An 18,044-nucleotide genomic window follows, 5' to 3' on the forward strand; every position below is an offset into this window, starting at 1 on the left:
TGCTGGGGATTTCTCAACCGTCTATCTTCATCCCAGCCAGCCAACGGACAGCATAAACTTTAGCCTCTGCCCACTTCATTCTATTCAGTCTGTGCAACAGGCACAGATAACAAGGAATCCCGGCTACAGGCGCTGTGTTCTCTTCTCCCCAAACTGCATATATATATATTTCTGTACATGTGTGTGTCTCTTAATTTATTTACAAACTCTTGTTTCCACTGCTGGTGCCAAAAATTCTCTGCAAGAGGGTAGGACCATGACCTAGATGGGGTTAGCCATCTCAGATGAAATAAAAACAACCAGGAAGCCACCTTTTCCATCCATCAGCTGTGCTTTCTTTTGGCTTGGTCCACTGCCCTCTTTTCCCCATACCTTAGACCCACTGTAAGCAAATGGGAGGGACAAGAGCAATGCAATTCCTAGAGTAGTGCACTTCCCAGCTCCCCTAGTACAGGTTTTTTTTTTTATCCTTTATCTTCCCAATTGGAATTTTGCAACTTCCGCTCAGCAGGCCCCTCACCATCAGGAATGTATCTGCTTAACACTTGGCTCTTCTTTCCAGCATCAAATTAGGTCAGTTCACTTCAAGTCCAACACATCTGCCCTGTCCTGCAAGGTTATGCTCTGCTGGATGACGGACAGCAACCGAACAAGCCTCTCCCCATGCTTGACAGTCCACTCCTCTTTGCGACAGTGCTGGCCGTCAGGAAGCCCGACATGGGTGGTGCACGAGTGCCACAGCAGGCATGTGACCGGTTTGCTCAGATCTGGCTAAGAGGAGGCAGGTGGAGGGTGGCCAGGGCAGAGTGGAACACTTCTTGCACTGCTCTCATCAGCTGCAACCGGGCAAACATCTGGCTGAATAAGTGGGGCCGTGGCTCCTGTGGGGGGCAAAGAAAATAGTCACAGGGCCCTCCTAGGTGTTGGTGGAGGGGGTGGGCTCTTCCCTCCCTTGAGTCCTTGCATGTTTCCCTTTGCCTCCCTCCCTCCGGCTGTCCTTGGATAGGGTCCACTATACCACACAGACGTGGAAGACTTCCAATCCAGCAGAGCATTTCTGCTGATGACATAGAGGGAGACAACCTTCACTGATTCCATCTTCTTCCTACAGCAGTCCCCCACCACTGAAAACCTGCTTCAGGGGACCCCCTGGAACAGTGGGGGAGGAGGCACTTCAGGGTTGCAACGGCAGGGGAGAATTGGCCGAAACAGCCTCCCTTCTCTTTTCCGCTGGCAGAAACACTTCGAGCAGAACCTTGCTCTGGCAAGGCTCACTGTGTAGGAAGTGGTAGCAGAGGAAAGCCTGGAGGATGTGCACGCATGAGGAGAGCTTTCTGTGCTCTGGGCCGCAGGTGACAGTGACCTGATCAACACTCTTTGGGGCGATCCAACTGGCGCTTGCCTCCCCAAGGAAAAGGCTACCCACTGGTGGCACCTGTGAAAGGTTGATCTTTTTGCCTTAGTCAAATTCTTGAAATCTTAGCCTCTCCTTTAAAAGACGTTTCTAGTTGGAAAAGCTGCAGAGAACAGTCGTAAGGGGTGGGGACAGAACTGCCTCTGAACCTTCTGGCCTCAAACTACCTTCTCCTTCACCACAGTGCTGGCAGAAAGATCCATCCTTATGGAGCTTATAATATAGGGCTGAAGTTTCAACTTTCCTTGGCTGCGATACTACCTTTAGCATGGAGAATGAATGGATGATTGTAGCCTGCAACACAGTATCTAGCTCAGACACTCCACAAACAGGTGACTTGAATTTTACCTGACTCGTAGTAAATCTATCTTTCCGAATCTATTTTCATTATGATGAGAAGCCCTAAGCCGATGCAATATGAACTTACAACCCACCCCCGCATAGCTTAGCCACTGTATTCCAAAAACACTTACCCCCAGGATGTGCACCCGGTTGTAGTAGGAGCTAAAATCCATGCTCAGTTGGATTAGGAACTTACAAATCTATAATAGAAAGAAGAGCAATTTCATGTGCACCTGTTCCACAAACCCTTCAAAAGGGAAACAATGCAAGCTAAAATCAGCACAACTGGATGCTGGCTTATACCAAGTCCGACCACTGGTCCATCCATGTCAGTGCTGTCTACTCTGACTGGCAGTAGCGCTCTGGGACTTTGTGCAGGGGTTTCCCCAGGCCCTGCTAGCCAAGGTCCTTTTTAACTGGAGATGCCAAGAGTTGAACTCGGGGCTATCTACATGCAAAGCAAGGGTTGGACCGCTCTCCTATGGGCCCTGCCTGCAGCCTATTTCCCATGGGGCTCCCATTCCAACTATAAACACACACTACAGTCACAGACTTTAGGTGCCCTTTGCACCCATCCTTGCCAATTTAACCAGCACCCTAAACAGGGTGGCTCCTGGCGAGGCTGTGGCAGTGCAGAAGCACCTCCCCTACTTGGTTCCTGAACCTGAAAGAACTGTGCCAGGCTTAACTGAAGGGGCTCCACAGGATTCTTCTACGTCCTGCAGACAGAGATAAGAAACTTGGTGTCCTCCAGATGACCTGGACTGGAACTCCCATAATCCCTTACAGTTGGCTGTGCTGATGGGAGCTGAAGTCCAAAATATCTGGAAGGTACCAAGATGCCTTGCCTTACCCCTGCTCTACAAGGATATCAGGTTAGAACTCTTTTAGCAGAGAAGTTTGGCCAGCGGCTGGCCTGAAACTACTGAAATGCCCCTTAGGTTAGTACCTAGAATCTATTCTCAATACCCTGAAGGGCCACAGATCAGTAGTAGAGCAACTGCTTTGCTTGCAGAAAGTGCCAGGTTAGATCCCTGGCATCTCCAGGAGGGACTGGGAAAAGCTCCTGTCTGAAACCCTGGGGAGCCACTGCCAGTCCGTGTCAACAATACTGGACTAAGTGGACCAAGGTCTGACTCAGCATAGGGCAGCTTCTGATGTTCCTATACACCCACAGGCTGTGACGCAGCAGATCCGAGGTGGCACTTTCCGCCTGCAGTGATATTCAGAATTACTGTGAACTTTTGCAGACTGCGCTCTAGATCTGCACAGGACGGCCAGCCCTATTAGGCTCTGGAGACACTTCAGTAATATGTCTCCTCTTCCAAAGTACAGCAGCTGTTTGTCCACCTCCCTGCAAATGAAACACTCTAAATTGCAGCTACATCACACAGCATGCTGGAAACACACACACACACACACACACAACCCAAACTGCCAGAGGGAAGGAAAACGGTCTTGCTCTGCGGTGTGTGAAAACTGAGCTCACCGCCTCTGTGCTGGCTGGAATCCTGAGCCCACCACTGGTGATGGGCAGCTGCATCCCTTGGCTCAGGACCTCCTGGAAAGGCAGGATGCTATTGAACAACAAGAGCCATTCACCCTGGGGAACAAGCAGAAAGCTGTGTGAGTCCCAGGAGAGTCTGTCCTGATCAGGATCACGGTCTGCATGGAAACAGCCGTCTTGGCTGCGTAAGAAGGGGGTACAGAAACTCAGGGATGGGGGGCCAAACCTGGCCCACTTGGGGCTCCCCAAAGGGCCACGCCCTTCCTCTGACCTCACCCCCTTTCCCCAACCACCGATACTTTGGTAGTTTCCCGGCTTTTGTGCACTCCCCCCACCCCCACTCCCACTATCAAAGGTTGAAAATGCTTCTCGTAAGAGTTAGTTAATGGCACTAAGAGCTTTACGCCACAATGTGCTGGTGGTTTGGGCCCCTCCCCCTTTTTGCCTTTGATCTTGCTCACCACTGAAATGCGGCCCCCGAGAGCTGCTACAAAATGGGATTTGTTCCTTGAGCCAAAAGAGATTCTGCACCCCTGGGCTAAAGCCTCTCTCCCTCCTGTGATCCCTATGAAGATCGCCGCTTCCTTGCTGCTATTAGCTTGGCTGTATTGGAATTGCCAGGGAGGGGCAACGCTGAAACCTCTACCCGCCCCTGCAACAATCCTAAGGAAGACAGCGGATGGAAGCACCACAATGGCCATCAGCTGGTGATCGCAATGGTGATGGCAGGTCAGCTAGGCAGCAGGGAACACTGGGTGGGGCTCCCTGGGTCACATGGAGCCTGTGGACCACTCAGCCTCTTCCCCCCACAGATCACTAATCAGCAGGAAGGGTGCTGACCAAGCAAGGGGATTCCTGATACGAGAACCAGCCGCCATGCAAGCACTTGCCTGAGGTGCGGAAGCTCTCTGTGGTACATGGTGGTCTAAAATGGCACACTCTGTTTTGTGCAAATCAAATGCCCAAGACCTAACCTGCGTTAGGAAGTTGAGTGAAACAACCCTTCAAGTCCCTTCCATGCCTTCTCTCCATAATATGACCCTGCTAGCAAAATAAACTTCCCATTGCCAACACTTCAGCTACTCCAGTTGAGCCTACAGGGGAAGCCCTCTGGGCCTGGGTCTTGGTGCTCCTTTGCTCACCTCTTCCCTGAGAGAAAAGTAGTTCAGCTCTGACGGTAGGGGAAAGGCTGGGTACAGACCTGGAATTGGAGGACAGAGATTTGTTACCACAGCAGCACAGTGGGACAGTTCAGAATTGGAAGGAAAACTGGCCAATGCACACACACATCTTCAAAAAAGTCTCATGGGTGATGCAAGGACAGCTACACCAGGAGTCAAGTTTTTCTGCACCAGAAAGCTCCAAATCTGGCAATCAGAACGAAGTGAATTAAACCAATATTCCTAAATTTACTCTGCGTTGTTTTTTTTAAAAAAAAATTGTCCTAGCTGAAAAAATGATGGTGGGCTGGCTTTTCTTTTTTAGCAGTATTAGGAATTCTAAGGCAGAAATAAGAAGGGGGAGATGCAGTGTGTTTCTGGAGAGGAACAATACCTGTGGGGCAATGGAGAAGGGCCTGCAGTGTCAGGTGTGCCAACCCTCAGCCTCTCATGCTCCTTGTTTCTGAATCTTTGGGAAACCTTGCATGCACCTTTCAAAACTCGCCTCCATCATCATGAGGCTACAAAGCAGAGTGCCAGGATTCTGCATTTGGCTGAAGCTTAACGCCATACGCAAGAAAAGTTTATCCTGTGTGATAACTGGGGAAAGGGTTGGTCTGAAGGCTAGAATACTTGAGCATTCCTAGTCCCAAGAATGAGCCTACCAAGGCCCACTGGGACCTTCCCCACAAACATGAAACACACACATCTTGCTTCTCTCCAAAAAAACCACACCACTACCAACCCACTGTGTAACCCTTGCTCTCTCCATGCTATTTCAGCAACACAAACAAGAAAGTATTTTCTTTGCCTCCTGGATCAGACAACTTTAAGTGCTACTCCAGTTTTTCTGGGCAGAGTTCAGAGCCTAATTCCGAACCAGCCCAATCACTAATCAACTTACCAAGTCAGAGGCTTGGCCTACGTAGAGGGGAAACAGCGCTCACCTTGCTCTACTGCCCGCTGGTATGTTTCAAAGAGTGTGGCAAGGCGAGCACAGTTGTACATTACAAAGGCCCCACTTTTGGTCCCCTTGGTAGAGATGCTGGTCTCCTCCACATCCAGGAGAACCTGAAGGGGCAAAAAAACCAATTCCGCTGGGAGAGAAGCAGGTAGACCATGTCTGATCTAACCCTACCCTCCAGGAGGCCCTGGCTTCCCCACTGCAGAAGACCTAAGGGCTCCTCTCTAAGAAATGAAAAGCAAGAAAGGAACGGGGCGTCACCCATCTCCACTTTTCAGAAAGCGTGGCCTTTTTCAGACCGACCCAGGTCCACTCATGGAAGAGATACTCTGACAGTCAGCCTACGTAAAGATAGATGTATTCTTTCTTTCTTTCTTCACTGCCCATCACATCCAGACGCCTGCAGTAGCTGCTAAATCCAACTGCTAGTCAAAAACGGATAGTTTCCCTCTTGCCAACTCATTCGAGAACATTCACTCTTTTTATATTTCTATTATTATATTTTCTATTATTTATATTATGCCCCACCCCAGTGTTGTGATGCCAGACCCTGCTCATTGTCCCCATGCCTGCGCTCCTCCTACTGACCTGTACAAAAAGGACCTGGTGCCTCTGTTGATGGGGAATGAGACATTCTCAGCTGCTATGACTTGGATACTATTCCAGTTACAATTTCCTCTGCTTACATCCCATGTTTCTACCTCCTCTAGCAGTTAGCAGTTGGGATGTATACGGAAAGCTGTAGGTACTACTACACAAATCCTCCAATCTAATCCTCTGCCAACAAATTCTAGATTCAGAATAAATTATGTAAATATGCATATATCTGCATAAAAGATATTGTCATGGTAACACAGCATTAACAGTTTTGTCTAAACTTTGTCTTAGTCAACGTTATCCATAGAAAATGATTGCTATTCCGGATTGTACTGTATGCAGTTGAAATCAAGCCCAGATTTCCTTCTGTGATTGCTGACAAGGGTCACCTCAGAAAGATTCCTCTGTTTACCTGGTTCTGATGGGCTGTGCTCAGAATCTCAAATCGGATGGCAGCTGATGTCAACACGCTGACCGTTTCAGTCCAGGTTTCATCTGCAAGAAGGAAGCCAGATTTAAAAAGCCCCACAATTACACATCCAAATGGAAGTGGAGCTGAGAGCTTTGTGTCTTTCAGTGAAGGGGCCACGAGAATCTAGGAGGAAATGTGTCGCTCCCTGTCAAACAGGCTGGATGAAGACACTGAAAGGCTTAACGAGACTCCCAATAACATATTGCAAGCAGCTGGGCAGAACATCCAATGAAAGCAAGCAACAAACCCAAAACACAGCTCCTTCCACCAACAAAAATAAGCTGCCATCCAGCAGGAAGGTGCATCCCCAACATAGCCAATAATAAGAAGCGTCTTAAGCCTTCAGAAAGAAGCAGAACAAAACAGGAGATGAAACAAATGACTGGAAGAAACATTACCCTGAGAGAGGTCTCCATATTTCAGCACTGAAGCCTCGTACATCTGGGAATGCCGCAGCCTGTAAGGAATAGGCGAGGGGGGATCATGTAACTCGTGTGTTCCAGATAATGCCCACGGTGCTACTGGTGCTAAATCAAATGTTGAGTAATAAAAGTTCCAGCAATAAAAGGGGAGGGACAGTGCACCCACAGCCTATGCAACCCTGCACTCTCAGTTCCGATAAGCCTGCCTTTCTATTTCTCAGGGCATTCTCACCCTAGGCTGGTGGTTCCACCACTGGAGCCCTAGTGCACACAGGGCCCTGGAAACAAAGCTGTGTATCCCAAGACGGGGGGTGAATGCTTGCACACCACCACAAACCAGGTGCCTATCAAGTGTAGTTGCACTGTAGCGATTGCCACGCATGACGAGCTGCACTTCAGTGCCCAGGAAGTAAAGCGCAGGCAAGAGTGTGTTCTCACCCGCACACCCAGCCTCTTGCAGGAGGAAAAGTGCTCCACCATGATTAGCAAATGGATCCTGTGTGGAAACAGCTGGGGAGAAAATGGTAACTTACTGGAAATACTGAAGAACGCTCATAGGAGAGGCAGCATGGGTGATTTTCACAGGCCCACAGACAAGGTGTTTCTAGGGAAAAACAAGATACAGAGCAGTAATCATTGCAAGCAACTTCCTGATATGGTTTGCTTTACATCAAGGGCTTGTCACTTTGGCAAAAAGGGTGACAACACGTGAAACAGCAGGAATTTATGTCCCAGGAACCGACAGTGCAAGCAAGAAATCCTACCCAAGCCTTATTAACCTGGCCAGTTTGCCCATAAGGAACAGACATTTGTAGTGACGGTGGGCAGAGCCTTTTTGCTAAGGAAATAAAAAATGTGACACTTGGAATAAATTAAAACAGAGTGAGGCAGTTGCTGATTTGGGAGGGATTTTTCCGCTGCAGAGATGTAACTTTTCAACAAATTGAGACCCTTCTGTGAAAAGGTTTCCTGAGATTAAAGATGGTGATTGGAGGAGGAGGAGCAGTGGGGCTCTGTTCATATTTCCTAAGTACTTGAGCCAAGAGAAGTAAACATTTGGGGGATTTTTCCCCTCAATGTTTACACTTGGGATGGCGAAACCTGCCTGTGGGGATTTCCATGCTCGTGGGCTGCAATCACAGGCATACTGGATATATATAGCTTTATTGTTGTTGGGTTTTATATCATGTTTTTTTTTACTTATTATTTTATCTTCATAACCCAGAGAACTTTTGTTATTGGGCAGATAAAAATAAAATAAATAGATACATTTACACACACCTAAAACTGTACATCATCCCCAAAAGAAGAGCTGATCCTCACCTGTGAAGCTGCGAGAGCTTGTGGAGCTACCAGCCTCCACAGTAAGTCCACCTTCTGCTGCTGGAACGCCTCCTCATTGCTCACCACATGCACAACGCTGCAGTATCCCTCTGGTGCAGCCACCTGTAGAAGAGGTCCAGGGACATGCAAGGTCCAGGGACATGCAAGGTCCAAGGACATGCAAAAGAATTTATTTTGATCCGCTAGTGACCAAGACTTCCAGGGGTCTACTCACTGTGCATTTCAGCGCCACATTTTGAAGCTCAGCCAGATGGTGCAGTTTCTCCTCTGTCACTGAAATGGAAGAGGAGATTACTGAAAGGACGTCCAGTCTCTGTTAACCAAGTATGCTTCTGCAGCGCTGGGGCCATTGCTTCCTATGGGCTGTCCAAGTGGAACTGAACTGCTCTGCAGATCCAGCCAAAGCCTTTTCCCTGATGGAACACCTGACTGGTCAGTGGAGAATAGTGCAGAACTGGGATAACACCTAAAAAGTGGCTTTCTATGGAATGCGCTCCCTCAAGAACTACAATTGGACCCCATTCTCTTGGCCTTGTAAAGAGGCATCTTTTCGATTCAGTCTTTTAAAATATATCGTTTCAGTGTTTAAATGTTTTTACTGTCTTTAATGTCCTTGTTTTTATTGTCTTAAATTGCTGTACTTCACCCTGACGACTTCTTAGTAAATAATGTAAAATGTTAATAAATAAGTAAAAATAAACAAATAACAGTATGGAACCTAGTTTTCAAATCCCCTATTAGCCATGCAGTTCCCCTATTAGTCATCTTCTCAGCCTAAACTTCCCCATCTGCAAAATTAACGCCTTCAGGGTCACCTACTTTGCAAGAACGTTGCTGTGAGGATCGATATAGAAATATTGCTATTGCAAATTTCAAGGAGAAAATAAACTGCCTACCAAGAAAAACATCTAGGTTAGAGTCATAGCCTTCTAGGCCCTCCTCCTGCTTCTTCTCCAGGAACCCTTTTAAGTGCAGTTTACACACGACTCCACCCTGGTTCGTCTGGGCAAAAGTGGCATGGGGGCACTGGCGAAGGGCTTCCTTGATGGCTAGAACATCCTCAGGGTTTGGGGAGGTTCCCAACACTGAAGGCCACTCAACTCGCAGCTGGCGCAGGAACTGATGGACATCCGTGTCAGCCAAAGCTGGGACCAGATGAACATCCGCCCTGCGTGACAAAAAGCACACTGCATTTGCCACACAATACCCAGTAGGCAGAAGAAACAGAACACACCATATTCTACCCCAAGAATAGCAACAGGTTCTAGCACGATCCAATGAACTGAGTGCTGAATTTAGAGAAGGGTCCTTTGGTCAGTGGTACAGCACATGCTTTGCATGACTTTAACCACTGGCATCTTCAGCTAAAAGGACCTTAAGTAGCAGGACTCAGGAAGACCTTGGAAAACGTGTGATGCCAGAGAACTGCTGCCAGTCAGCGCTGCACAAGTGTTGGATGTGACTTGGTATAACGCAGCTTCATGTGCATGTATTTACTTAGATTAAAATCTCAGCTTCACCAGACCCTTATCCAAACACCTTGCAGAGGCCTCCAATTCTAATTTTCAGTCTTCCATTTATAAAACTTTTTTTAAAATGCAAAACTAAGGAGCTTCACTAGTAGTAAAGCATGAATTTAATCATGTGTAGAATTCAGCACCTTGAAAATATTAAACTTTCCTTTTTTAAAAGCATGCTTCTAGTCCTTATGGATGGAAAGGGTTGAAAGTGCAGGATGATGCCAGGTGAATTCTCAAAAGCTAGCAAAGAAGGGAAGAGGCCAAGTAGGAGTCTCTCTGGTCATAAGATGAGGACTGGATGAGGGCTAATAAACTGAAACTCAATCCAGACAAGACGGAGGTACTGTTAGCGGGTGGTTGTTCTGTCCGGCGAGGTGATGTTTGCCCTGTCCTGGACGGGGTTGCACTCCCCCTAAAGGATCGGGTCCGTAGTTTGGGGGTGCTCTTGGATCCAGAACTGTCACTTGAGGCACAGGTGAACTCAGTGGCAAAGAGCACCTTTTATCAGCTCAGGCTGATATACCAGCTGCGCCCTTATCTGGACAGAGATAGCTTAGCTACAGTTATCCATGCTCTGATAACCTCTCGTTTGGATTACTGCAATGCGTTATATGTGGGGCTGCCTTTGAAAATGGTCCGGAAACTTCAACTGGTGCAAAACAGGGCAGCAAGGTTATTAACAGGGACTGGCCGGCGAGATCACATTACGCCAGTCCTTTTACAACTTCATTGGCTGCCAGTCCAGGTCCGGGCCCAATTCAAAGTGCTGGTATTAACATTTAAAGCCCTAAACGGTTTGGGGCCAGGTTATCTGAAGGAACGCCTCCTCCCATATGTACCTACCCGGACCTTAAGATCATCTACAGGGGGCCTTCTCCATGAGCCCCTGCCAAAGGAAGTGAGGCAGGTGGCTACTAGGAGGAGGGCTTTCTCCGCTGTGGCACCCCGGTTGTGGAACGAGCTCCCCAGAGAGGTCCGCTTGGCGCCTACACTGTACTGCTTTCGTCGCCAGCTGAAGACCTTTTTATTCACTCAGTATTTTAACACTTAATTTTAACTTAAATTTAAATTTTACTGTTTTAACTCTGTATTTTAATCCTATATCAACTTTGCTGTGTGGTTTTATCCTGGTTGCGCTTTTTATACTGTATTTCGTAATTGTGTTTTAAACTGTTGGGTGTTTTACTGTGGTTTTAATTTTTGTGAACCGCCCAGAGAGCTTCGGCTATTGGGCGGTATAAAAATGTAATAAATAAATAAATAAATAAATAAATAAGATGGGGCTTCAGTGCCCTGCAGATCCAGCCGCTCCCCTTGACTAGCAGTAGTAGTATTTGTTATGCAAAACAAGCAAATACACACACATTTCCTTAGTCTGATTAATGTATGCAGGTTGCAGAATTCAGGTTTTGGGAAAACATTCTAAGCTGTAGGATCTGAAAGTGGAAGAGTAAAAAGAAGCCAAAGGCAAAGGTAGAACCAGGCAATCTTCAAAATGGAATATTTACAAAAGTTTATTTACAGTGCCAAGTTTCCGCCTACGCGTTTCGAACGCAAACTGCGCTCTTCCTCAGGGCTGTTATCTAAAAAATAAATAAAAAAGTCCTTTGAATCATAATATTTACAATTAGAGGCATTTTACAAGTTTATGTACCTTAAAAATACTTTAAAAAACTTATGTATATCCAGACGTACAAATTGTAATCAAAAGGTGTAATACATCATCATTCAGTTAATTAAAGTATATATGCAAAAATATACCAACCAAGAGTAAATATCTTTTATATTTTTGCATATATACTTTAATTAACTGAATGATGATGTATTACACCTTTTGATTACAATTTGTACGTCTGGATATACATAAGTTTTTTAAAGTATTTTTAAGGTACATAAACTTGTAAAATGCCTCTAATTGTAAATATTATGATTCAAAGGACTTTTTTATTTATTTTTTAGATAACAGCCCTGAGGAAGAGCGCAGTTTGCGTTCGAAACGCGTAGGCGGAAACTTGGCACTGTAAATAAACTTTTGTAAATATTCCATTTTGAAGATTGCCTGGTTCTACCTTTGCCTTTGGCTTCTTTTTACTCCCCCACGGGGTTTTCCTTGCTTTTGGATCTGAAAGTGGACAAGTGAGGAAACGCTGCTTTGTAATCAATGGACAACTAAATTGAAAGCCCCTGTACACTGCTCCCACAGTTTGAATTTCTCCCCCAGAGAAATGAGGAAGAACTACATGCTATCTTAAAAGTAGAAAACATTCTCAGAATTTTGCAGAAGTCCCTTAAATTGATGGGGACTGTTGTCTATACCACGTCCACAGCTACATAAGCAGCCTTGAACTGTGGAGAGGCTAAACCTAGAAGCCAGCCCCACTGAACATAGCAGGATTTTTGTCCAAGCAAGCAGGAAGACAATTGTGCTGCAAAGTTGTACTAAATAAATAAACAAAGCAAACACCATTCGTGTTTCTAGATCTCAAGATTTAAAGCGACCGACAGTAAGAACTGTTCCATCTGCTCACCCTTGTGCTCGAAGAAAGCCCGCCAGGTGGTCAGTGACCAGGATGGTTCTCAGATGACTCAGACTGAGTGAGCTCAGGCCCTTGCACCCATGGAGGGGCACACAGTTGAGGAGGATGCTGTGCCCGTGGGCTGTCTGGGGAGGTTTCGCATACACATGAATGGCCTTCAGGATCCGCTCAAAGGCATCAGCTCTCTTCAACTGCACAGTCAGTCCAGCTAGGTCCTTTTGGCAGCTCTGGATTGGTGGCACCCCTGGGCATTTAAGCGAACACACACTCTCAACAATGCCATTGGGAACCTACCACAATACAAGATAGAAGGGACATATAGTGTTGGCTTCCTCCTGATGCTGGCTGCTCAGGAGCAGAAACAAAGCAATTTACTGAACGGTAGAAATGAAGTTTCAAGCATTGCAGTAAGTCACAGCTGCACTATTAAAGCTAAGACTGGAGACAAGAAATTAAAGCCTGGTTGATAATAGTAAAAAGCTTCTTTGTGTCAATACCTGACAACTGCTTTGGGGGAGTTCATGTTCCTGTCACCCAAGGTGCTGAAAGAAATTAATTAATTGCCCTTTCTGCCAGTCAAGTTCTAAGATACTCTGTAAGAAGCACAGAGGAATTCCTATCCTAATTTCTGTTACAAAACACCCTGCATTGCTGCTGCACCATTCCTTCAGTGTTCTTTTGAACAGCTGCATTTCTGTAGGCTTAAAGTTTTGGAACTCCTGTGTAATGGTGTGAGACCTACCACCAACTAAAGCTTTCTGGTTTTAGAAACACTCACTTTGGAGCAAAGGGCAAAGAACACTGGCACTTTAGATATTGCTAGACTGCAACTCTCATTAGTCCCCCTGGCAGCAGACCCAGTGGTGAGGGATAATGGGAGTGATGAGGGATAATGAGCCATACATTCCCCATCCCTGCTTTGGTATATGGCCCACTGTATTCAGTAGGAATTACTTCAAATTCACCATGATGTATCTGGCAAAACTGGGCACTGGTCTGCAAAAGCCACAATAAATCTTTCAGGCAGAGATGCCAAACCTCCTTTCAGGCTGCTGAGGGCCAAATTCAATTTCGGAGAAGCACTTGGGGGGCTGCATTTCAGTGGTGGTGGTGGGTCAAAGGCAAAAAGAGACAGGGGCAAAAGTACCTGCCATTATTTATTTTTATTTTTCTTAAAGCTCTTATCGCTAGTAACGAAGCCTTAGGGGAGGCTTCGTTCAGAATCTAATATAAACTTCTCCTGTTGACCTACAAAGCTTTTCACTGTCTAGCTCCTTCCTATCTCTCCTCTCTCATCTCACACTACTGCCCCGCTCATGCTCTTCGCTCCTCTGATGCCATGTTTCTTACCCGCCCAAGGGTCTCAACTTCCCTTGCTCGGCTTTGTCCATTTTCTTCTGCTGCCCCTTACGCCTGGAACGCTCTTCCAGAACATTTGAGAACTACAAGTTCAATCGCAGCTTTTAAAGCTCAGCTAAAAACTTTTCTTTTTCCTAAAGCTTTTAAAACTTGATTTTGTTCTGACTTTATACTGTTAGTTTTACCCTACCATGCGCCTGTTTGGTGCATTCTCTTCCCCCTCCTTATTGTTTTATTATGATTTTATTAGAATGTAAGCCTATGTGGCAGGGTCTTGCTATTTACTGTTTTACTCTGTACAGCACCATGTACATTGATGGTGCTATATAAATAAATAAATAAATAAATAATAATAATAATAATAGGAAAACCACCCAACCATCAGTGGTCAGATGAAAGGGGTGGGGCCAAGGGAAGAGGGTGGGGCCATCTGACGACAGATAACCCCCTCCCCCCCGTCAGGTTTGGCCCTCAGGCCTGAGGTTCTGCAGCGCTGCTTAAGCGGCCACAACAAGACACTTCGTTACTTTTGCTGCAAGCAACAGGCTCACACCGCAGCTCCTCACGGAGTAGGTCACGATACACGGAGCCTGGAGTATCCCTAAATCACAAGGCAGCACCTGATCGTTGTGGCGGTGTTTTAACGCAGCCTCAGTGCCAAGACACAGGCGAGCCAATGATTTGCGTGTTCGTTAGTGAACGCCGCCGCCGAGGAGAGAGTCGCGCTGAGGACGCTTCATTCTCCCTCCCGCGAAGCAACCCTTCGCCTCACAATGCCCCGCCCCCTTTCCACTCAGGCCGCGCCCCTACCTGTCCGTCTGCGAACATGGCCCTCAGGGCAGCCCGTGGGGCCAGGAAGTCCCGGCTACGCAAGTTCCGGGTGCTGCTCTCTTTGAACCAGACTGAGCCACGAGCTCCGTCTCGGGCCTTTCCTCTGAGAAGAGCATTAAGAGCCTCCAGGGTCTCCGACACAGACAGCCGCGTGTCGACTGTCTCCATAGCGACCGCGCGGGGGGCCGTACGCTCCGGAACTCTTTCCCGGGGGAAGGATTCATGCAGTTTCCTGTTACAGGATGTGACGTCAGAAGGGCAAACCATAGAATTGTGATTATAGACTGCCTTTTCCATGTGTCAGTTGGCGGAGCGATGTACTCCATGTTAGGTGTGGCAGTTTCAGCAAGGGCTGAGAGACTCAATGTCTAGATCAGCCTTCTCCAACTTGGCGGCCCCCAGATGTGTTGGACTACAACTCCTCTATCATTCCCAGTCAGCAGTGTAATTTTCTCTGCTGGCTGGGAATAATGGGAGTTGTAGTCCGACACATCTGGAAGACACCAAGTTCGGGAAGCCTGGTCTAGATAGACTTTCACTTTTGGATAGTATTTTTCAACAGAGCAGTGTCCTACATAATTTATACTGCTGGAATTTCTCCCTTGAACATTGTTTTGTTTTTAACTGAAACAACAGAGTGGCATGAATCAAAGGATTGAATACAGACTTAGTCATACTTTGAGCAGACCCATTGAAACCAATGGAACTTCAGTTAGTCACAATTAACTAAAGGGCCATTGATTTCAATGCATCTACTGGAAGTATGACTTAGGGCACAATTATTATGGTATGCATTTATGTGTATTATTTATTTATTTATTTATTTATTACATTTTTATACCGCCCAATAGCCGAAGCTCTCTGGGCGGTTCACAAAAATTAAAATCATCATAAAACAACCAACAAGTTAAAAATACAAATACAAAATACAATATAAAAAGCACAACCAGGATAAAACCACGCAGCAAAATTGATATAAGGTTAAAATACAGAGTTAAAACAGTATAATTTAAATTTAAGTTAAAATTAAGTGTTAAAATACTGAGTGAATAAAAAGGTCTTCAGCTGGCGACGAAAGGAGTACAGTGTAGGCGCCAGGCGGACCTCTCTGGGGAGCTCATTCCACAACCCGGGTGCCACAGCGGAGAAAGCCCTCCTCCTAGTAGCCACCTGCCTCACTTCCTTTGGCAGGGGCTCACGGAGAAGGGCCCCTGTAGATGATCTTAAGGTCCGGGTAGGTACATATGGGAGGAGGCGTTCCTTCAAATAACCTGGCCCCAAACCGTTTAGGGCTTTAAATGTCAATACCAGCACTTTGAATCGGGCCCGGACCTGGACTGGCAGCCAATGAAGTTGTAAAAGGACTGGCGTAATGTGATCTCGCCAGCCAGTCCCTGTTAGTAAACGGGCTGCCCTGTTTTGTACCAGCTGAAGCTTCCGGACCGTTTTCAAAGGCAGCCCCATGTATAACGCATTGCAGTAATCCAAGCGAGAGGTTATCAGAGCATGGATAACTGTAGCTAGGCTATCACTGTCCAGATAAGGGCGCAGTTGGTATATCAGCCTAAGCTGATAAAAGGTGCTCTTTGCCACTGAGTTCACCTGTGCCTCAAGTGACAGTTCTGGATCGAAGAGCACCCCCAAACTACGGACCCGATCCTTTAGGGAGAGTGCAACCCCGTCCAGGACAGGGCAAACATCACCTCGCCGGACAAATGAACCACCCGCTAACAGTACCTCCGTCTTGTCTGGATTGAGTCTCAGTTTGTTAGCCCTCATCCAGTCCATTACCGTGCCCAGGCACTGGTTCAGAACAGTCACTGCCTCACCTGGGTTTGATGAAAAGGAAAGGTAGAGCTGGGTGTCATCCGCATATTGATGACACCTCAGTCCACATCTCCGGATAACCTCCCCCAGCGGCTTCATGTATATGTTAAACAGCATAGGGGATAAAATAGAGCCCTGCGGAACCCCATGGCTTAGGAGCCACGGCACAGAGCAATAATCCCCCAGCACCACCTTCTGGAATCGGCCATCCAAGTAGGAGCGGAACCACTGCAACGCAGTACCTCCAACTCCCAGCTCAGACAGCCTATCCAGAAGGATACCATGGTCGATGGTATCGAAGGCCGCTGAGAGGTCCAGGAGAACCAACAGGGTCGCACTCCCCCTGTCTCTCTCCCGACAGAGGTCATCCCACAGGGCGACCAAGGCAGTTTCCGTTCCAAAACCAGGCCTGAAGCCCGATTGAAATGGATCTAGATAATCCGTTTCATTCAAGAGTGCCTGGAGTTGTCCTGCAACCACCCGCTCAAGCACCTTGCCCAGGAAAGGGATATTAGCCACCGGCCTGTAGTTGTTAACATCTTCCGGGTCCAGATTAGGCTTCTTCAGGAGTGGTCTAATTACCGCCTCTTTTAAAGAGGCCGGCACCACTCCCTCTCTCAAGGAGGCATTTACAACCTCCTGGACCCAGCCGGCGATCCCCTCCTTATTTGATGTAATGAGCCACGAGGGGCAAGGGTCAAGCACACAGGTGGTCGACCGGACTTGGCCAAGCACCTTGTCCACATCCTCGGGCCTCAATAACTGAAACTCATCCAATAAAACTGAGCAGGACGGCGCTCTGAACGCCTCTACTAGTGGTGCTGCATTAAGTGTGGTGTCCAATTCATGACGAATCTGAGCGACTTTATCTTCAAAGTGCCGTGCAAACTCGTCACAGCGTGCTACCGAGGGTTCAACTATCTCACGCCCTGGCCCAGAGTGTAACAGGCCACGAACCACTCGGAAAAGCTCCGCCGGACGACACCGAGAAGACGCAATGCTGGTGGAAAAGAACTGCCTCTTTGCCACCCTCACCGCCACAGAGTAGGCTCGATAGTGAGCTCTAGCCCGTGTTCGATCAGACCCAGCACGAGTTTTCCTCCACCTGCGTTCTAGCCGTCTCCCCTCTTGCTTCATCGCCCTCAGCTCAGATGTATACCAAGGAGCTGACCGGGCTCTGCTCAGAGGGAGAGGACGCTTGGGCGCGATCGTGTCAACCGCCCGAGTCATCTCTGCATTCCACAGAGCGACCTGGGCTTCGACAGGAGCACCGGCCATATCAGCAGGAAAATCCCCCAGAGCCCTCTGGAATCCATCGGAGTCCATTAGCCTCCGGGGGCGGACCATTTTAATAGGCCCCCCACCCTTGCAGAGGGGAAAGGCCGCCGAGAGTCTAAACCTCAGTAGGAAGTGATCCGACCATGACAAGGGGGTAGATGTTAGTTCCCCCACTTCCAGATCACCATCCTCCTGTCCAGTCGAGAAAACCAGATCAAGTGTGTGTCCCTTTGCATGTGTTGGGCCGATGACATGTTGAGACAGCCCCATGGTTGTCATGGCAGCCATGAAGTCCTGAGCCGCTCCGGATACAGCAGCCTCGGCATGGAAGTTGAGATCCCCCAGAACCACCATCCTGGGGGTCCTCAACACCAGGTCCGAGACAACCTCCGTCAGCTCAGGCAGGGAGACTGTTGGGCAGCGGGGTGGACGGTACACCAGCAGAATCCCTAATCTGTCTCGAGTACCCA

At 47.6% G+C, this 18,044-nt stretch overlaps 1 protein-coding gene across 1 annotated transcript; it reads right to left on the reverse strand.

The window, feature by feature from the left end:
* Nucleotides 1-323: 323 nt before the first annotated feature.
* On the reverse strand, nt 324-14,696 carry DALRD3 (DALR anticodon binding domain containing 3). The gene is made up of 13 exons (XM_063122095.1): nt 14,449-14,696; nt 12,271-12,569; nt 9,119-9,390; nt 8,437-8,495; nt 8,202-8,324; nt 7,412-7,482; nt 6,855-6,913; nt 6,397-6,479; nt 5,371-5,494; nt 4,406-4,464; nt 3,246-3,359; nt 1,888-1,956; nt 324-881 (listed from the first exon to the last, which is right to left on the reverse strand). Exons 1-13 carry the CDS (start codon nt 14,635-14,637, stop codon nt 762-764), a joined length of 1,641 nt encoding a protein of 546 aa, XP_062978165.1. The 5' UTR covers nt 14,638-14,696; the 3' UTR covers nt 324-761.
* Nucleotides 14,697-18,044: the final 3,348 nt, after the last annotated feature.

Source organism: Elgaria multicarinata, chromosome 3 (assembly GCF_023053635.1).
Source record: "Elgaria multicarinata webbii isolate HBS135686 ecotype San Diego chromosome 3, rElgMul1.1.pri, whole genome shotgun sequence".
Classification (NCBI taxonomy): Eukaryota; Metazoa; Chordata; class Lepidosauria; order Squamata; family Anguidae; genus Elgaria; species Elgaria multicarinata.

Coding starts and splice junctions, on each gene's coding strand:
- DALRD3 (XM_063122095.1), bottom strand. CDS start 14,637: ATGGAGACAGTCGACACGCGGCTGTCTGTGTCGGAGACCCTGGAGGCT. Junction 6,914..7,411: donor AGCGTTCTTCAGTATTTCCA/GTAAGTTACCAT, acceptor TATTCCTTACAG/GCTGCGGCATTCCCAGATGT. Junction 5,495..6,396: donor GCACAGCCCATCAGAACCAG/GTAAACAGAGGA, acceptor TTGCCCCTTCAG/GTTCTCCTGGATGTGGAGGA.